This window comes from Setaria viridis, chromosome 2 (genome assembly GCF_005286985.2).
Source record: "Setaria viridis chromosome 2, Setaria_viridis_v4.0, whole genome shotgun sequence".
In the NCBI taxonomy this organism is placed as follows: domain Eukaryota; kingdom Viridiplantae; phylum Streptophyta; class Magnoliopsida; order Poales; family Poaceae; genus Setaria; species Setaria viridis.
Genome location: NC_048264.2, coordinates 42,153,702 through 42,174,793, shown reverse-complemented (window position 1 = coordinate 42,174,793; position 21,092 = coordinate 42,153,702). Strand labels below are relative to the sequence as shown.

Below are 21,092 nucleotides of genomic sequence, written 5' to 3'. Positions count from 1 at the left end.
TTGGTGATGCCGCGCGAACTGCTACCAGGCGTCGGCGTGGTTTAAACACGAAGAAATCCCCCGTCGCGCGGCTGCTGGTGCGGGGGAGGGGAAAGCGGCGTCGCAGCTTGCAGCGGCCTCCCCTCGTGCCGACATGCTGCCGCGCACGCACTCCCACCCGGCGCGGCGGCGCTCCGGGCTGGGCCCGCAGCTCTGCGCCGCCGTCGCCGCGCTCCTCCTGCTCCTCTCCCTCGCCGTCCTCCACTCGCGCCTCTCGTCGTCGTCGTCCTCCACCTTCCCCACCTCCCGCTCGCACTCCACCACCGCCGCCGACTCCAACTCCTCCGCCGCCCTCCTCGCCGACGAAGACGTCGACGAGGACGTGGCCGCCGCGCTCGACCCGCTGCTCACCGTCACCACCACCACCGCCACCGACGGTGGCGGAGGCTCCGTCGCCAACCCCGACGACGACCGCATCGACGAGCTCGACGTGCTGGACGAGGACGCCGCGGGCGCCGACGCGGCCGACGACGCCTCCGCCTCCGCGGCGGCCGCCACGTCCCTCGTCTGGGATCACGTCGCCGGCGCAGCCCGCCTGCCGTTCCGCCTCCCCGCAGCCGGCGAATCCCTGTCCGCTGGGCTGCCCCGCCTCGACTCCCCGCGCCGGATCGCCGCCGCCGCCTTCGGATCGGACGACGAGCTGGTGGATCTGGAATTGCGGGTGGAGATCTCGTCCATCGCCGGCATCGAGGACGCCCTACTCCTGAAGCCCGCTTCCGCCAAAAGCGCCGAGACGAGGCTCCGGGCTGGGTGGGCGCGGTGGCTCGAGGGTAAGGCCGACTACCTCCGGCGCGATCGCATGCTCCGCTCCAACCTGGAGTCCCTCAATCCGCGCAATCACCCGCTGCTCCAGGACCCCGACAGCCCCGGCCTCACCTCCCTCACCCGTGGGGACCGCATGGTGCAGCGGATGCTACTAGCTGAGCTCGACAAGCCCGCGTCCAAGAATTTTGAGCGGCGTAGGCTCCAATCTTACGAGAACAAGCAGGGCATGAGAGCAACTGTGAAGGAGAAGCAACAGAAGGGGAGGAGGTGGGGATATTTCCCTGGCATTGATCCACATTTGGGGTTCTCGGAGTTCATGGAGAGATTCTTCGAGCTTGGGAAGTGCTCCATGAGGGTGTTCATGGTCTGGAACAGCCCACAGTGGGCGTATGGTGTCCGACACCAGCGTGGACTCGAGAGCCTGCTCAAGCAGCACCCGGAAGCCTGTGTAGTCATGCTATCGGAGACGCTGGAGCTAGAATCCTTCCGGGAATTTGTGAAGGAAGGGTATGTTCTGTTGATACACAACTCTAGCCTCCATATCTTTAGAATGCAATTAATTGAAATTGTTAATTTAGTAGCTAACAGCCTAACACTAGACCCTAAACAAAAGAAAATGCATAATTCGAACCCGAAAACGTGAAACATCTTGCTAGCAATTCTGAATTGGTGTTGTATTATATAGGATCTACGTAGTATTTAAGGATTGAATTCAGTTTATCAGGATGTCGAATGCATATATTGTACATTTGCACTATGAGCAAAAACAGGATGCACTATTATTGATTCTCGATTTTTATCAGATCTACATGTTGTCCACGTATCCCAATCAGTTTATATGCTGAAATGCATTTATATTGCAGAATAAGTATACTATAGGATGTTGTTTTATCAATTCTCGTGGATGAGTGAAGTCGCATCATATAGTTGGGGTTGTATGAAACACATCTTTTCCTGATGACATGATTTTGTTTACAAGTTATCATTTCTCAAATATTGCAAATGATACACCTAGAACTTGATTAACCTTTGCCGTTTGCCACCCAACTTTTAAACTTTCCACCCGTTTTACACTTTTTCCTGATTGGTTTGCTTTAAAACGCAATCCAATGGATGTAGCTCATGAAGTGTAGTTACTTGTTTATTGTCCTGTATGGACACTGATTGTCATGCATGAGCTAATGTAACGTAAATAGCAATTTCTGTAATTAGAAGTACCTGTATCTTTATTCCCCTTAATTAGCTGAAAGGTGATTGTGTCACCTGTCTAGGTGGCACCTAGACTGTAGATGCCACCATCCCAGCCTCCTGCCTACCTCCTAACTGCCATCTGGCCTGTGAGCAGCTCTGAGGCACCACCCCATCGCTTGCCTAGTGTCTAGTATTTTTCAGGAAAGGGATGCTGTTCACCGCTAACTTTGTGGCAAGTTATTGGCAGTGTCATTTGTAGGAACATTTATGGATTTGTCTTATTACAATCTACTAATTGCAGGGGTCAAACTGTGTATTTTCAGGATTAACCTCACTTAATTATATAATTAAACTATCTTTTATTAGCTTAGAATTACATCTGAACTCTTAAAAACATTACATGTTAGACACTGTGACTTGTATGTACTTTGCTTTTCTTCTTCTTCGAATGAACGGGTATGAGATTGTGCGCCATTTCTATTAGTAAAGAGTATGTACTTTGCATGACTCATTAATACTATGAGCCTTGCTTGTAACCAGTTTAAGTTATAATTATTTTAGCTACATCCATGTCCACATACGAGTTGCTATTCATAGAGCTATATTTCTCTTGCAGATATAAAGTTGCTGTTGCAGTGCCGGATCTTGACGAACTTTTGGAAAGCACTCCAACTCATGAGTTTGCATCAGTGTGGTATGAATGGCGGCAGACAAAATATTACCCGTTGCACTACAGTGAGCTAGTACGCCTTGCTGCTCTTTACAAGTAAGACAATACAAAAACTCAAGTACACAAGTTCCAGAAGTTGTTTGGAGACATGCACTGTTTGCTTTGCATTCTATCAGAAAAAAGAGCTTTGAGGGATAATGCTACATCTTTATATTTGAGCAGAAAAATCCTTTGCAGTAATTCTTGGCAAAAGAGTTACCTTAAGAAACAGATAATGAACAATTTTATCAGTCTAGGCTCTAGCACTCCTTATCAGCTTAGCAGGCAATTTGGCACCGAGTAAATAACATGAAAAGGGAAATTACCAGCTGAAAATACAGTAGTTTAAGTAACTCTGAACAATCAGGCATCTCCAGTTGTAATTTTGGAACTTCAGAACGATACTGAATTAGATCGGTTCACAAGCAGCAGAGAATCTAACAGAATGGTTGTTTGGGGAGTCATATTGTGAATGGACTATCTGATCATAACCCTGAAGTTTACTAACTTATTTGTCCGCCTCCACCTTTTCCTGCACAAGCACAAGGCTATAAAATGAGGGCTAGCTGCTAGTGTGACCCTACAAAAAACGAAAAGAGATGGTGCCACACTCCCATGTTGGCACAACCAATCCTAGAATTAGGTGGCCTCTCAAACCAAGCACCCCGTTAGGATGCGATTGTGCCCACTAATTAATACTACCAGAGCACCTTGTAGTTTGTGAAGTAAGCTTCAGCCGTACACACTGATTCTCAGTTCTTAACCCATTTGGTTTAGTTGAGAACTTGAGATATTATCTACAGAGAATGTCCTTATTTTTAGATCTGAACAATGGCAAATAGTTTGAGATTAAAACCATACCTTTTGTTATCAACCTTCCCAGTATAGAAAATAATTGATTGGCAAATAATGTTTGGAACTTTCTTTCACTAAATAGCTTGAAGCCTTTAACCTTAATTTTAATTACCAAACCAATAATATGGTAAGGATGTTTTCATGAATGTTGATGAGTGTGACACTGATATCAGCCAGAATTTAGAACATAAATGTAATCTTGAGTATTAGTTTGCTGTTCTTTGTGATGAATATGATTAATTTATTTCTCTATGCTTCGCATGCAGATATGGTGGAATATACCTTGACTCTGATGTTATTGTACTTAAACCTTTAACATCGCTCCGGAATACTATTGGTGCCGCAAACCATGTACCTGGAAATTCCAGTTATAGTGGCGCTGTGCTAGCATTTGAAAAGCATAGGTACAATGCTGTATGATTTTATCCTTCTATTTTTGATAAAACTTCATTTAAGTTAAATTATTTATACCATCATGTAATCTGTAACAAACAGATGAAGTCTGCATTTCTATTGATTCACAGAAAAAAAGGACAATATCCATATTTTCTTTTTAGTACACCAAAGTACTAAATATTATTTGTAACTAGGTGTCAGATGTGAGCACTTACATGATTGACTATGGCTACTGCTAGCACACATTTAGAGTTTCTCACTTCGTTTGTGCTGGTTGCAGCCCTTTATTGGAGGAGTGCCTTAAAGAGTTCTATTCGACATATGATGATACCCTCTTGCAATGGAATGGTGCTGAACTTATGACAAGAGTAATAAGCAATCTGTCTAGCAAGGCAGATGAAAATATGGGGCACCTTGACACAAAATTGGAACCCTCTGCTACATTTTACCCTATAAGTTCTACCAATATTATGAGGTATGATTTCTATTCATCCATCTGTGCTGACTATGTTTGGTCAATTTTACTACCCAGAAGCTATATTTTACAATTATCGGTTGCCATCTCACCCTGAAAGATAATATCAAATTATAATATTTTGTATCTAGTATTATAACACTTTTGCGTTTTATTCAGTCTTTTATCCTCACTTTTTCATGATCCTGAATTTCGTAGCTCATTTGTCATGTTCAACCACCTAAAAGCCCTCGGTGCTCCTTACATTTATTTGTTATATGTATCACTGTAAAGTAATTACCAACTCTTCATATGTTTGGCTGGAAGCTGAGTGCTAGCTACAAATCAGAGACATGCATACTCATCATGATGTTGTTGTACTGCAGATATTTTTCAGAGCCAGATAACATGGTCGAGAAAGCACACCATGATGCAATCTTTTCTAGGATTGTGAATGACTCCACCACTTTCCATTTTTGGAACGGCATTACATCTACGCTGGTGCCTGAGTCCAACAGTCTTGTTGAGAAGATCCTTAACCGTTACTGTCTCCATTGCCTTGATGTTTTATAGTTGCACAATCTGAAGTTCCAGCCAAGAATCTTCATTTTGGTTTAGAACACATATACAGAAGAAATCTTTCAATAGGTACTCAGAATGGCCATGGTGTATTGCTGATCTTTTATGGAAACAGTGTGGTGGGAAAAATACCAACAGCATTGTGTATATATATTCTTTTCACCAAGGCTTGTGCTGGAGCTAGAAGCGAGTGCAAGTGTGTTGACTTAACTGTCGATAGCAAATCTGTCTACTGGCAATACAGAATGCAACAAGTAAAGGTATTTGGAACACTGAGTTTTGACTAGTTCGGTGCATTCTATTTTAGCACATTATATTTTGAAAATAGCATGATTCTTGTTCATGTAAGATGGGTTATTACAAAAGGTTTATGTACCGACTTCCTTTGGTTTATATAGGTTTCTGGTAAAGCTTTTTTTGTTTTTTTTTAAATGACGTGCAGTTAGCAAGGACTAGGGAACAAGAATGTAAACTGAGCATATGCAAATGATTATGGTGCAAATCTTGACTTTGCTGTGCTGTAAAATATTTTTTCCCCAAACACGTATTGTGCTGAAGAGACGATGAGGACTTTATTTAGTGGTATTACATAAACTAGCTCCTATCATACAAGGCTAACGACATGCGGAGTGCGCACAGTGGAATTCAGACCTTGGAACACTGGGATTCTTTTATATTCCTACGAGAATTGAACTGTTTCATGAATGCGAGATGTCTGATTCCGATTCTGTTCCATGAGAGCGGGATGTCTGATTTCCAAACAGAGCCCATGGCTCAGGGCATCAGGCAGCACTATGCAGCTGCCGTCTCTTGTAGCTGACCATCACCTTCCCCTTGGGCCCCGGCATGACCACGTTCCAGTCCGTCTTGGGGAACGGCGACACCAGCTCCAGCTCGAAGTTCCTCAGCAGGTGGCTCCATATCACCTTGATCTGCATGTACGCGAACGCCTCGCCGACGCAGATGTGCCGCCCGGCGCCGAACGACGCGTACGCCAGCGCGCCGCCGGCCCTGTCCTCCGCCCTCCGTGGCCCGAACCGGTCGGGGTCGTACTTGTCGGGCTCCTCGTACACCTCCGGCAGCCTGTTGTGGATCACCAGCGGGCTCGCCACCGCGTGTCCCTCGGGCACCTCGTACTCGCGCCCGTCCCTGTCGCGCACCGCGAACCCCCGGCGCGCGTGGCGGAGCAGCATCAGCGCCGGCGGGTGGAGCCGCAGGGCCTCCTTGACGCAGCGGTGGAGGGTGTCCATCTCCTGCAGGGCGGCGTAGTGGTCGGCGCGGCCGGCCCCGTGCAGCGCCGCGACGCGCGCCTGCTCCTCGACGGCGGCGCGCAGGTGCTTGGTGTGGGTGAGGAGGCGCGCCCCGGTCCAGGTGGCGGCGCTGGAGCTGTTGTGCTGCCCCGCGAAGAGAGCCGAGACGAGCATCCCGACGACCTCCGCCTCCGTCGTGCCGCGGCCGTCCTTGTACCGGGCGTCGATCAGGCACTGCAGCATGTCGTCGGGGCGGTCGGGGCGGCCGCCGTCGTCCTCGTTCAGGCGCTTGCGGGACCTGACGATGTCGGTGAATATCTCGCCGAGCCTGGCGCGCGCCGCGTCGCGGCGGCGGTGCGCGGGGATGGGTAGGTGCGGGAAGAAGATGGTGACGAGGCGCATCCCGTCGTTGAGCTCGCGGAGCAGCGTCCCGACCTCGCCGAACATCTTCTCCCGGACCGCGGCGCCCAGCAGGCACCGGCTGGTGATGAGCGTCACAACGTGCTCCAGCTCCTGCTTCAGATCAACCGTGCCGGACTGTCCCCATCTCGCGAAGTGGCTCTGCAGACCATGTTTAGTCACGTGATGACACGTAAAAAACCTATGTGTTCTACGAAAGCAACACGTGAATGTAGTGCTAGCTAGGTCGATGCATGATTATTACGTACCTCGACTTCACGGACCATGAGCTCGGCATAGGTCCTGAGCTTCGCCGGCTTCATGGCGTCGCCGAAGAACCTGAACTGCTCGCGCCGGGTGGCGTAGTCGACGTCGAAGGCGACGCCGGGGCCGAAGGTGGGGATGGTGAACTGGGAGACCTCGTCCTGGCTGATCTCCGAGTCGAACCCCTGGTAGAAATGGCTCGACACGTCCGGCCCGACCAGGAAGGTCACCTTCAGGTGGAGCAAGCGCACGGTGAAGACGCTTCCCAGCCTCGTGTAGCGGTCGCGGATCAGTTCCAACGTGCCCTTGGCGAGCAGTGCTGGCAGGTCGCCTAGGAGAGGGACCCCCGGAGACACGGGTGGAGGGGGGCGGCGTTTCCTTGTCGGAGTACCCGAAGATTGCTGTCGTCGTCTTGTGATCTTGGTCGCTAGTGCGACGATGAAGAAGAGAGCAAAGGCCAGCCATGTGGTTGTCGGCAAGTCCATGTCCATGACGGGATGGCTGCCGCGTCGCCCGCGTCGAGCCGCCTCACCCTGCAGATCCGGGGGAGAGAGAGAGGAATAGGATAGGCGAGAGATGAGAGAGACGTCCTTACTGTTTTACAATATGGGCCCTTAAATAGTTTACAGACAGCTAGACAAACTATATTAAACATGACCAAATAAGTGTTTTACATGTCCTTAGATGATGATGTTGGTCGTGTATTTTTTTAGCTGTAACTTTAAACATGAACCAAGAACGAGACCAGGTGATATCAGTCGATACTAGTGCAATTAAATAACTCCCATGGGCTCGGGCCTGGTGTTCACCAATGCTTCCTTAGCCAAAAAAAACATAACCCAATATGATTGCAACAAATCTCTGAAATCATAATTTAGGTTGCTAAACATACAACATCTATCAATTAAAGTTGGACAAGTATGACTTAGAACAAAACTACAATGTCCTGCTCCCTCCGTTTCCAAATTGTAGGTTGTTTTGACTTTTCTAGATGTATAATAATATTTATGAACTAAAAACCTAAAACGACCTACAATTTGCAATGGAATGGAGGGAGTATATTTTAAAATGGATGGAATACCAAATAGGAGGGACATGCAAGCAGCTGCCACGAAATTGTTGTTAGGACTTACTGCTAGAGATTCAGTTTTGCTAGAGTACCTGCAGCCTTTACTCCTTCAGTGACACTTCTTGTGTTGATGGAATGGAATTGACGCGGCTTAGAGCAAAGGCATGGAAATATATGTGTGTTTAACCTGCGGAATCGTATAATGCTATAGCTAGCTACCTAACTCAGAGCTACTTGGCGATGGATGCAGGGAGGCCGAGAACGGTATTTGTAGAAGAAACCAAGACCGGAGCGATCGACCGAGGTCCCCTCGAAATCAATAGAAGGCATCATGGTGGGTGCCACTCTGTTTTCTGAATGCATTTGGTTATTCTTTTTATTGGTGGCGTGCAGTGCCGCCACATGACTACCTCCATATTCATTTGCCGACCAGGGCCGGCTCTAGGGAAGGGCAGGCCGTGCGACCGTCCGGGGCTCATGAAGCTGCAGGTCCAAAACCATATAGGTAATCAATACCTATAATTTGGTTGGTGGACTTTGTTTCAGCTTTTCTAAATAGCTCGCGTAACAACTGCGGCCTGCCTCCGTCAGTGCCAAATCAGGCCTGCCAAATTGCTCCGTGCCTGTACCATCCCTGATTCTGTATACGTATACGCTCCTGACCCCGTGGTTGTGCTGTCGCTGAGCACCGCGTCTGGACCCCGTGGTTGTGCTGTCGCTGAGCACCGCGTCTGGAGCGCGTCAGAGGACACAGGCGAGCCGCGAGCGACGTCAGGGTCAGAGGCAAGTGCTTATTTGAAGTTCAATATTTGTTTTATTTTTCGTCAATTTCATCAAAAAGCAATCATTTAATTAATATTATTTCTTTCATGTAGTAATTCCATTCTTCGTCAATTGCGTATAAGGAGCAATGCCTTACGGCCTTGAAGGAGAATCATGGTAATTCTATCGTCAATTGCATATCAGATTCTTTTAACTATTCCAATGGCAGTAGTATCAGCCGAAAGTAGTTTCTCCATTTTGAAACTATTGAAAAATTATTTGAGATCAACTATGTCACAAGAAAGATTGAATGGCTTAGCTATGTGCAACATTGAGAAGGATGTTTTGGACGACATTAATCTTGATACTGTTCGTGAAGACTTTGCATCAAGAAATATATCCGAAGACGTTTTTCTACAAAGTACTAAAGCATTATATTTTTATTTGAGGTAATCATAATGGTTATTGTTTTTAGTTTTTTTGTTACACTATTGTTATGTTTTATGAGCTATATATATATTGCAAAAATGATGCATAGCTCTCCTGCGTAATTCGAGAAAATATTTATATTACAAAATAATTTTTATTATCCATACTATATACTTTAGTTTTGATATTAAAAATTAGTTCAACGGGCCTTATCTTTATGTTTGCCCAAGGGTCTTCAAAATTATAGAGCCGGCCCTGCTGCCGACTCCCGAGTGTCAATCAGTTGGGCGCGCCGCAACGTGTGTTACCTTCAGATATACATTATATGTGGATGTTAACACTACGCTAGTAAGCATTTGTGCTGGCAGTTAGAACAGGTTTGTGCTAGCGGGTATCGCACCCACCAGCAATCTTGAGCCAGCACAAATGCCGTCTATGCTGGCGGGTGCTTGCCTGCCAGTACAAACCGCTCCGTGCTGACGGCGACTTTAGCCACCTGCCAACACAGATGCTTTCTATGCTAGATGGTTTCTATGCTGGTGGGTGTTTATGCTGCCTGCTAGGAATATGTATTTTCTCATTCAATATATTATCCCCGTGATTTATTTATAATTTTTATTCCTGTGAGTTATTTATAATTTTATTTATAATTTTTATTCCTGCCAGTTTTTAGCCGTCAAATTGAAATATGTATCTCCAACAACATAACAACAAACTTGAATAATAAATAATTCACATTATTCAAAACTGCATCTTACGTAATATATAATTCACACTATTAAGCTTCCAACATTTGGAATAGAGCTATTCTTTGCCACGCTAATATTGAAACTACTACGCCCATCTACGAAGATTTGTGCACTCGTCCGCCATCAACACACCATCTTTATCAAAGAATGCTCCATCCTCATGACAAATCTCGCGTAGGATGAACCTCGCCATGTCCGTATAAATGTTGTTGATTTGTTTGTCTTCGATCTTGCTATAGTTATTGTCGATGGTAGGCATCTGCAGGTATACAGTAAATGAAGATTAGGATGTATTACCATTAGGAAGTTAGCACATGATAGTGTATTAGAGACTTACGTCTTCAGGGTTCGTTCGGTACCTGTCATTGTCAAGAATTATGAGTTAAGACTACGGCAAGTGAATTTGTTTTCTCTGCGCGTAAGGCTCTGATGGTTGCACGAGAGGACACGGGGTTTATACTGGTTCGGGCAGGAATAGCCCTACGTCCAGTGTGGGGAGCTGCTCGTGTTACTCGTGTTGAGTTTGCAGTAGGGGTTACAAACAGGCGAGAAAGGGAAGCTGGTCCCAAGTCTTTGTGGGTGTGCACTGATGCTCGTGAGGAGAGGGTGTGAGTTGGGGGGTGTTCGGTTGGCTTGAGAGCTGTCTCTTGCTCGGTCCCCCTGGTCCTCCTTTTATAGCGTAAGGAAGAGATGGGTGTTACAATTGAGCCAGGAGTAATGAGAAGTAAAAGAGATAAGCAAGTAAAGTAAAGTAAAGCACAGGGAGAAGGACCGAGTCCCCTTGGTCACCGTCTTCTCTCCCGGTTTTTATCTCCTGTCAGCATGACCACCGGAGGGGAATGGATGTCGTTGGGCCCTGTAGATGACCCAGCGGTCGGCCGCTGTAACCGAGCGTGCGGGACATGTGTGGCGACTGACCGCCGCAGTTATGCACGTCGTGGAGGATGGTCGGCCCCTGTTGCCTCACGCTGCTGACCGGGAGGCGCGGCTACATGCCCCTGCCGCCGGGCCGAGCGCGAAACCGGGGGGCGCTCCCTCCTATGCTAGGGGGCGTGGGCAATGAGTGCCCTACGATGAACAGGGGAAGCAGAACGGTGCAGCTTTAGTCCCGTGTGGTCGTGGCTACAGTGTTCCGCCCGAAAACTATGGCGGTTCATGTCGAGGAGCGCGGGCGCCTTTCTGTGCGTCAGAGCCGCATTCCGGATTGGCGCCCCATAGGTCGCATTTATGGCGAGATCGGTGGGGGCCCACGAGATCCGCGCCCTCGTCCGCTGGTCCGCGCCCGCCCTCGGGCGAGGCGAAGCTTTGTCCTGTGGGTCCAGATCCGTCCGACCCCTTGCGCCTGGGGTCGGGTGAGGCGGAGCCTTGCGTTGAGGGGTCGGGCGAGTCCGACCCCTTCCGCCCAGGGTCGGGCGAGGAAGAGACCTGGCGCGAGATATCGGGCGCGTCCGACCCCTCTCGCCCGGGGGTCGGGCGAGGCGGAACTCTTTCGGCTGAGATGAGGAGTGGCCTCGGGGGGTCGGGCACGTCCGACCCCTTGTCCCAGGGGTCAGGCCAGGTTGGCGGAGGTTACTGTTGCCGGAGGTGGGCTCGGGCACTTATGACCGTTGTTTAAGGAGTATAAGGAGGTCGTTAATATTTCCCCCCACTAGTACCTCCCATTGTTTTTGATGAACTCGCACATGTAATATCCGCATAGCACAGAGCCGGGAGGTTGCTTATGGCACTACAATCTAATAGAAAAATGATGAGTTATTATTAATGACAAGTCTACATTATATGAAAAAAAAAGTTTTTATGTTCTTACGAATCTATGATATATTATTTTTATAGCTTTCGTCCTTTTTGGATTGTGGACCCTGCCTTTTAGTATGTAAAGTTTGTACGCACTTTGAGGATATAAAGACAAGAGTTAATAATATACCTTAGGTGCATAGAATGTCAAAATGTATTTAAGTACTGCCGAGAAATGTCTTAGTTTTGTATAATGCCTATAAAATCATTGTACCTATCTCTACGATAGCTAGCTGAGTTGAGGACCACTGCTTCTCCTAGCTTGGGTAAAATAATGATGCAAATTCAGCGATCTCTGCATTATTTCAAAGTAATTTATATTAAAGATGGCATTAAATAGCACATAGTATATATATAGTAATTAAAACTAGCTTACTCAAAATTGTAAGGAGCCATGATATAATCCATGTCAGCCTTTTTCTTCATTACTTTTGCAATGTATACGAATATTTTGTGCATTTCGTCTCTGTGGGCTTTTATTTTTATAGCATTTTTCTCCGCTTGTGTCTCTGCTGCTTCTATTTGTCCTTTGATCATTTCCGTCATTTTGAGCTTGTGCTCTGGCTCGCTTATTCGTGCTGGGTCAAGGTACACTACTTTGAACCTGTCATGCATCAATTCTTCCTCCTTCCATTGTATCCTGCAGAATAGGTTGCTCAAGTACTTGAAATAAAATATGTATATATTTAAAACTCATGTATGCGGTACATGTGGACTTACAAGCACCATACGAAAATAAGATTCACGTCGAGGTGTTGTCCACAGTAAAGTTTGTGCAAATCCTCGAAATCGATCACAATCTGGTACGAGAGAACGCCAAGAAAATCCTTAGTTGGGACATGCACGGTGATTGCTCGAATACCTTGCTTCATTGCATTCATGATCCATCCATGCAGCTTATTCAGTTCCCATGGGCCCTCCAGCAGATCCCACCGATACAAGAATGGTTTGCGATGCTCATAATCCATTGGGACATCATCTGACCAAAGAATTGGGGTTTTGATCCTTTTCCTTTTGCCGAGAGGCGCTGCGAGTTACAGATTTTTCACCGGAAGATGAAGCCTTCCTCTTCAATACGTTTAAAAACTTGTTGACGTCTGCTAATGGAGCCTTTTCATATGTGCTGACCATACGAGGTACCGCTTGCCTCTTGGGAGGTGGAGATGCCAACGAAGGTGATGTTGGATCATTAACTTCTAAATCATCTACCTGTTCATCATCTTGTAGTGCTGATGTCCCATCATCCTCATTAAGAGCTTCTCGGACAGGTGATAGCATTGGTTGCTTGTCCTCATTGTTAGCTCTCTGCACATGTGATAGCGTCGGCTACTCCATGTCAACATTTGAATTTGGAAGGGGTAGTTCTTGGATCGGCCGTGAGGTTTCTGACGATGCATTCAGAACGATATCTCAATGATGCCACAGTATGTACTGGTTCATTGCACCACCGAGAACCTCAATCCCCTTATCAGAAGGGATGTCTATCTCTCACGACTCATCCAACACAGTAACAACTTGCACCCAGGCGTATTCTGGCGGGGTGCCTTTAGGAACACATGACCTGTTACTGTCATGCCGGTTGCGACCTCTCGAAACTTATTTTGTTTCCTTCCATAAGGTATAACCAACCTGCATGGTGTATCCACTTGTATGCCATCAATGGGATACCTCACGTTTGCAATGGAGCCAGCACTACTCGGAGCAACGAATCCTGTCTGGGCAAGTAGCATGGTTGGTTCTGCCTATTGTTGACCATCGGATTTTGTAGGGTCAGCCATCATTTGGCTCATCCCATGGTTGGCTAAGAACTCTAAGAAATCCTGCTTGCAATTTCTCTCATCTTCTCTTCAGGGTTTTTCTTATAACGGTCGTGCTTCCTGTAGTTTGCTTGGTCCTTGGGGAATCCTTTACCCCAGGGCAATGCTGATGACATCCCTCGAACACGTCCAGAGTGCTCCGCGGTTACGATCGCGGCGGTTAGCTGATCTTTCTCCCTATCGGGCCTGAAAAGACCCTTCTTTTGCGCCTCGGCGAGCTATTCCAACCTCTCATAAATTAGTTCTGTTGAGGGCTGTTTGAATTTAACCTTGCCATCGAGTGTTACAGTCGGAATTCGAGCTTGTACCCAAGTCCTACTGCGCTCATCCAAGCCTGCAAACATATCCGGTAAACCAGCTCTCCTCCATTCTCCTCTCTCCTACATTTAGCGATCTTGGCAGCATACCCTCCCGCACCCAAGTGATGGGGGTTCTCGGCGGCTTTCATAGCCTTCGCGGTATTTTGTTCGCTCAGGATTTTGCTTCCGACATATTCTTCTATTGTTTGAACTCTTCCCACATTTCTGGAGAAATCTTGCCGAAGTCCTCCCTAGCATTCTTGTCTTTCTGTGCATATTCTTTATTAAGAGTAGACTTCCAATTTCTTAAACATCTCCTAAGGAGGCCCTCAGCAAAGTTTCTTGCAAATTTCTCTTGACCTTCAGGAAAAGTGAACCTTTCTTTTAATGTGGCCCACAATACATCCTTTGTAGTGGTAGGCACTTTCTTTCAATTAATAGTCGTGATCCAGGTCTGCAATTTATACCTGACAATAGCTCCACATATGTTCCAAAACCTTGCAGATATCCCCTCAGGTAATATGGGCTCACTTTTGGCGTCAAGCTCTTTAATTATGAGACTATCTTTTTCAGGGATCTGGTTTCGGTTTCGTTGCACATGTTTCCTTTTCGGATTACTACTAGAAGTAGTAGTAGCCAAAGGTTGTGGTGCAGAGGCATCTACCTCCTCTTCATGCAGAGTAGATGTTCTACGACGTTGCGATGGGGAATGCACCGGGGATTGGTCATCGTTCTATAGAGAAAACAATAGTTGGAGTTTATCATCTTCATGTGAACAACAAACATATCACTAGCTAGTTTATGAATGTGCACGTAGGTACCTAATGATCCGCGGTTGGATTGAATTTAGGGTCATCTTCATCTGGACGCCCGCGAGATCTCGGTGGGCTTGGTTTGTACTCAGGTGGAGTAGAATACGATCCACAATCATCGTTAGAATCAGAATCCTCCTATCGTCGTTAGAATCAGAATCCTCCTTGGAGGATTCAACATTGTTCTCATTGTTGTCCAGCGCTCCTATTATGCAAAATTCTAATACTTGCAATTAAAAAGTATTTATGAATTTATACATATCAATAAATATTTATTATTCATGAATTTATGCATATCAATAAATATTTGTACACCAAACTTTTCCTTTCACAATTTATACATATTTATTATTCAAGAATTTATGCATATCAATAAATATTTGTACACCAAACTTTTTCCTTCACAATTTATACATTTTAATTATTCATGAATTTATGCATATCAATAAATATTTGTACACCTAACTTTTCCTATCACAATACATGCATATTTATTATTCATGAAAATTGCAATCCATAAATATTTAAACACCACATTTATTACAAAATTTTCTTTTCTACAATAATTTGCAATCCAGTAATTATATTTGCATGAAAAAAACCAACCGCTCGGGCTCGGGGAGAGAAAGAGGCACTTCGGCTCGGGGGAGGACCGGCAGCGGCGCGGGCTCGGGGACGAGCGGCACCTCGGGGAGGAGTGGCAGCGCTGGGGGAGGCGACGCTGCGCCGGCGGTCGGGGAGGAGGCGGGGCTTGGGAAGGAGCGGCGGCGCAGCATCACGAAGCGGCGGTGCAGCCTCGGGGAGGTCCTGCAGCGCTCGGGAATGTGGCGGTGCGGGGGCTCTCAGCGGCCGCGGCAACGTCAGGGAGGAGCGGAGGAGCGGCAGCGTCGGGCGTCTGGGAGGTGGTGCGACAACATCGGGGAGGAGCGGGGGGGGGGGGGGGGGGGGGGGGGCTGCGGCCCAAGCTCACGGGCTGGGGGAGGGCCGACAGTGGAGAGTAAAAGGGCACACTGGCGGTGGAGATGGGGGTGCGGCCGGTGGTGGAGACGGGGTGGTGGCGGACAGTGGCGCACGAGTGAGCGATGGCGGCATCGAGGAGGAGTTGACGTCGGTGAGGGGGCTGCGGTGGCGCTTCGGGAGGCGTGGCAGCGCACAGGTGAGTAGCAGCGGCGTCAAGGAGGGCAGTGGTTCCGACACAGAAATTTGGCAACCTGACGGCGTAGTGAAAATTTGATTTAGAAAATTTGGTACCCTAGTCGCGGGTTATATAGGAGAGATCTGTGCGGGCGGGCGCCGGCACAGAGCCTTTGCGCTGGCGGGTGGCCGACAGTGGAGAGCTGTGCTGGCGAGTGTCATTAAGCACCCGCCAGCAAAGAGTTTTCAGCAAATTTCAAACATTTTGAATACTTGCTAAGTATGTTCAAAATTGTTTGAATCTTCTACACCTAAACATAAATGTTTAATAGTGTTTGTAAAAAATAAAACCTAAATACCACAAAAGTTTTTGAATAGTTAGCCTCATAAGTTATAGGGTGATTATGACTTGCATATCCATTTGGAAAGAACGTACTGTTATACTATCTCAAAATTATCTTATTATTTTTATCCATGTTGTTGCCCTGGTAAGGTGGTTACGTGCCAAATATCATGATTGTTAGACCAAATTATATTTTATGAAAATTTAGTTAAATCAAAATGTAAATGGATTTTCATGTTAACATTTGAAATATGTCCATATTTAAGAAAATTCCATTATTTGAGATAAAAACTAAAATGTATGGTTACAAGAAAATACCAAATCCAAGGGGGAAGGTGAATTGTGCCATTCCATCTAGGTTTAATTTAATTTTAATAAAATATAAATTAATCAAACAATCAAGATAATTGGCATGTAACCACTTTACCAGTGAACCGACGTGATAATTTTGAGATAGTGTAACAGTACATCCTTTCCAAATGGATATCTAAGTCATAATCACCCTGTAACTCATGAGGTGTTTCAACCTATAATGACATGTGAATTAACTAGTCAAAACATTTGTGTTATGTATGAAAATATATTTTTTACATTCACTATATAAGATTTATGTTCAGGTGTAGAAGTTTGAAATAATTTTGAAATATTTATCAAGTATCTAAATTATTTGAAATTTGGTGAAAACTTTGTGCTAGCGGGTGCTTAATGCCACCTGCCAGCACTGATGCCTCCAACAAAGGCCGGGGGTGCGCCTGAAATTCTCTAAGTCCCCGTGTTGTGAACGGAAATCACGCCATTAGGCTGCCCGACTCCGCCGCTGGCCTCCTCCACGAGCGCCATCTGCTCCCTGCCGGGCCTCCTCCCCTCCTCGTCCGCTGTCACGCCTCTCGAACGCCGTCGCTCCACCTCCTCCCCGTTCATCAGAATCTGTGGTTCCTCATCCACCTGTGGTTCCACACGCGCATCTGTTTGATCACCATTTTGATCTCCACGGTCATATCATCATCCATCATAACATGATCATTTTCATTTGCATCATCACCACCCACTTCATCAGAGCTAGTATCGATGTCTGTGTTGTTGAAAGTACCTCCTACCTCACCATGGTGGGACCACATTGTGTATCCATCCATAAAACCTCGCTTTATCAAATGCCTCTTGACCCATACAATATTGTTGCTACAGTCAAAATACAGACAACGTATTTGCTTTGTCTTGCAAATGCGAGCGTGCTTCTCCGCAGCCTCCACAAACTTTGATACCTCTAACATGAAAGTATGCGAATATCTCCGTACGCCATGCATCCATGCTCTATGATCCATCTTTAACAACCTATGACAACAATTATATGTTATATTAACTAATTCTATAAACTCAATTAAATTATAGATGTATTAACTAACAAGTAGGAAGAAATATAATAAAAACCAATTCTATATTACCCTAAATGAAACTCAATTAAGAGATAATTTCCTATTTGACACCAGGAAAATGACCCATTCCTTTCTTGGTCCTGAAAAATTCTTCCTTCCTTATTTGACACTCACTTCAACTTTTATCCCTAATATGACACCGCAGTCCATTTCGTTAACTAACAGCATTAAGTGCCAGTTGAAAAGATGGGTTTGCCCCTCATGTGCAATTAAGGCCCAAATAGGCCCAACTTATTACACAGACGGTCATCTGCACGCAGGCGCGGTGGGGTAGTCGAACGGCAGCGGCCGCACGCTGTTGTTGAGCGGCGCGGTGTGCCGGAACCCGTACGTGCGGAGCACCTGGTTGTCGGCGAAACCCAGCGTGCGGCACATCCCGTCTTCGCAGCTCTCCCTCTAGTACATCGGGTTCCTCCCACCGCTACAGGGCTGGCAGCCCACGACGTGCGTGATGAGCGGCCGCCACCACCCCTTCTCCCCGCTGCCTGCTGGGCCAGGACGGTGCCTCTCACCGCCGCGTTCCGTGCCGCTGCGTACCTCAGGTGCTCCAGCTCCGTGTGGCGCTGCCTAAGAGCTGGTGCACGCTCGCTGCTAATGTTGCGGCCCGCCCGGCGCTCCCGGCCACATCCCCTCCCCCCCTCCCCCGACGGGGCTCACGGCCGCCGCATCCGCTAGGCCATCGGGGCCCTGTCCGCCAAGCCACCCTTGTCGCCTTCCATATGCGCCACTGCTCGCCGCTGACGCTTTGTCCTGGTGTCGCCGATTCTTGGTGTCTAGGGTTTGAGGGACGAGTGAGAGCCTTGAGACCGAGCGTGAGCTAGAGATATGCGTGACAGAAAATAACTAACAGGGTCTAAAGAGACGTCTCACGGCGGTGGCTAATGGAATGGATGACGGTGTCATATTAGGGATGAAAGTTGAAGCGAGTGTCAAGTAAGGAAGGAAGAATTTTTCAGGGCCAAGAAAGGAACATGTCATTTTCATGGTGTCAAATAGGGAATTATCTCCTCAATTAAACCATAAATGTAATGATTAAAAAGAAGAGTGACATCTGTGTTGGCGGGTGCTTAGGTCGCCCGCCAGCATAGTGGCATCTATGCTGGCGGGTGCTCCCCCGCTGGCCCAAGGAAGCTTTTTGCTAGTAGGTGCCAATTACATCCGCCAGCATGCTAAATTTCCTATGCCAGCACAAATCATTTCTAGCGTAGTGTAATAAAAGTAAGCTCTTTAACGCACTTAGGCTTTTTGCCATGGAAATTAAGCTCACTGGTAACTGTAAAACTACTGGCCAACAAATTTGGAACCACATCATCATGCAACCAAGTCAGACAAACACTCATAGAAATTCAGTAGAACATGAACACTTCATTTGAGCAGTTTTCATGTGCTTTTCTGTTCTACAGGATCGGGAAGATAGACAACACTTAGTTTGCCTTTTTCTTTTTTGAAAGGATAAGCACGCGGAAGTGCTTTTTTTAAATTTCGTTCATAAAGACTTAAAAAAAGTTATAGAATTAAAAATATTACAAGGCGCTAGGCAAAACCACGCGCGCGAGCAAGCTAGCACACACGAGGGACATCTCATGGCAAAATTTGCGACAGACGTCTGGGCATCTCTCTCTCTCGGAAGTGGCTAGTCAGCAGTAAATGCATTGCGGGCAAGTAAAACAGATGATAGGCGTGGACACATCCTTCCTCACCTGTCACTCCCGGGGGGTGGAAGGATTAGAAATTAAAGTAGAAACAACACTTCTACAACACGCTGTGTTGGTTTTGTTGGAATATTTAGGCTAGGTCTATTTAATTTATTTAATCTCAAGGTCCACGTTTAATGCTAGGTGGTTAGAGTGGTTAATCCCACATGCTAGGTGGACTATGTGTGCACTAATTGAGAAGTTGAGGAAGAGAGAAAGGGTGCCACGCGCGCGCTTTCACTCGCCTCGCCGAGACGTGGCGTGGCGTGCCGAGCCGAGCCTAGCCTAGCCGACCGCGACGCATCCGGATGTGATGCGTTGCGGTGAGGTGGTTGGTTTCTCCTTTTGGTTCTGTTTATATTCAAATCTGTTTTAAACATAAACACTTGCACATGCTCTGTGTCCCTCACAATGATCATGATTTACTTAATAATATTTAGAATTAAAATATACCGTAAGATGCCTAGATCTCTAACAGGTTTGTGGAGTGGAGGCTTCTGGGTAAGATGTGACTCTGCAGTTTAGAGATCAGATCTTAGCGGCTGGAGATGATGAGCGTGGTATGTCGTCGTATAGGTTCATCAAGAAAGAACTCCTTGAGCGCCTCTGTAGGTTACTTGTGATTGCATATATGTTGAAGTGCTGTACTCAGTTTAGACGTTAAGTAACTTTTGCTGACAGAGTTTTTTTTTGAAACCTTGCTGACAGAGCTTGTGGAACGAGAAAAGGTTAATTTAAACTTTTTCAGGAAAAGTTGCATGGCCTCTAGTACTATTTTGGACCTTGTTTTGGATCAAAGGAAAATGTTGACAGGAAGTAGTGGTATACAATAGGATTTTGGAGAAACAGGTGCTTGGAATTCAGGATTACACCATTGTCAGAGTAAAACAAACTCTTAAAATGAGGACCTGAGAACCAAGATCTCACTGCACTTAGGTGAGAATCAAAGAAAAGCTTAAGAACCCAGGTACATGTTACTCTTGTTGTTACTTTTCTTCGTAAAATTGGCTTATCCCATGCTTCTCCTTATCTTTTGCTCTGTCTGACATTTTTTTTATCATGAAAGTTTTAAGTCTTTTGTTTTACCATTGATCCAAACACCTCGTTATTCTCCTCACAATCCTACATATGGCGTTCGATTTTCTTCGGCCGCATTTATTGCACTCCCTTTCAGACAACTCGATCGTAATTTGAAGCGTTGTCCAGCTGAGTGAAGCCATGCTTTAAACATGATTCAATTGCTGTACGATATTTTACTACTCAAAATTTAGTAGCCATTAGAACATACAGGTAGCCGTTTACTAGTCTTCTTCCTATCGCAATCGAAGCAGTGAATAGAGGCGTTGCAGCGCACGAATCGCGGTCGTTCAGATAAGCGCCATCAGGGAACAGCAAAACGACATGATTCGCTATTCATTAGTTGTTCATCAGTTATGACGGCGCAGTCTCAATCCCTATCATCTCGTGAACAATCGACGGGTGGGTAGCATGGGTTTTGTGAAAACTGAATCCCTATTCCCTAAAATATGTTTTATCCCAACCACTCTTAAATCTCGTGTTTAAGGAAGACAAGTTTTCATAGAACCCAAATTTTGCATTTTATGAGAAACGAGATCCCAGATTCCTAATTTAAAAGTGTATGGACTTAGATGAGAATCTACAAAAGTTGAAGACCCCTGTTCATTTTACTTGTTCTCAAAACCCAATTCTCCTATAAAACCGCTCAACTCTTGTTCTTATATATTAAAAAAAAAACAGATAGCGCTCCTAGCAGGCTGGCAAGCACAATTGTTGTTTGACACTCATATTCGTGGAGGTGAGTAGGTGACCTTCGGTTGAGAATCACATCCCTGCCG

General features: G+C 46.3%; 2 protein-coding genes across 3 annotated transcripts; one reads left to right on the top strand and one right to left on the bottom strand.

Moving 5' to 3' along the window:
* Positions 1 to 48: 48 nt before the first annotated feature.
* On the top strand, positions 49 to 5,545 carry LOC117844148 (uncharacterized protein At4g19900). The gene is made up of 5 exons (XM_034724912.2): positions 49 to 1,311; positions 2,612 to 2,761; positions 3,826 to 3,963; positions 4,236 to 4,430; positions 4,796 to 5,545. Exons 1-5 carry the CDS (start codon positions 134 to 136, stop codon positions 4,980 to 4,982), a joined length of 1,848 nt encoding a protein of 615 aa, XP_034580803.1. The 5' UTR covers positions 49 to 133; the 3' UTR covers positions 4,983 to 5,545.
* On the bottom strand, positions 5,476 to 8,398 carry LOC117844149 (obtusifoliol 14-alpha demethylase). Of its 2 annotated transcripts, none has more exons than XM_034724914.2 (3): positions 8,035 to 8,398; positions 6,907 to 7,434; positions 5,476 to 6,799 (listed from the first exon to the last, which is right to left on the bottom strand). In XM_034724914.2, the coding sequence occupies exons 2-3, from the start codon at positions 7,390 to 7,392 to the stop codon at positions 5,771 to 5,773; spliced, it is 1,515 nt and encodes a 504-aa protein (XP_034580805.1). In that variant the 5' UTR covers positions 7,393 to 7,434; positions 8,035 to 8,398; the 3' UTR covers positions 5,476 to 5,770. The 2 variants fall into 2 exon arrangements, with proteins under 2 accessions (XP_034580805.1, XP_034580804.1); XM_034724913.2 differs by having other exon boundaries at positions 8,063 to 8,394.
* Positions 8,399 to 21,092: the final 12,694 nt, after the last annotated feature.

Excerpts from the sequence above, each read along its gene's own strand:
- LOC117844148 (XM_034724912.2), top strand. The coding sequence starts at position 134 with ATGCTGCCGCGCACGCACTCCCACCCGGCGCGGCGGCGCTCCGGGCTG. Across the intron at positions 2,762-3,825 it reads CGCCTTGCTGCTCTTTACAA|ATATGGTGGAATATACCTTG; the intron begins GTAAGACAATAC and ends CTTCGCATGCAG. Across the intron at positions 3,964-4,235 it reads CTAGCATTTGAAAAGCATAG|CCCTTTATTGGAGGAGTGCC; the intron begins GTACAATGCTGT and ends TGCTGGTTGCAG.
- LOC117844149 (XM_034724914.2), bottom strand. The coding sequence starts at position 7,392 with ATGGACATGGACTTGCCGACAACCACATGGCTGGCCTTTGCTCTCTTC. Across the intron at positions 6,800-6,906 it reads TCATGGTCCGTGAAGTCGAG|AGCCACTTCGCGAGATGGGG; the intron begins GTACGTAATAAT and ends CATGGTCTGCAG.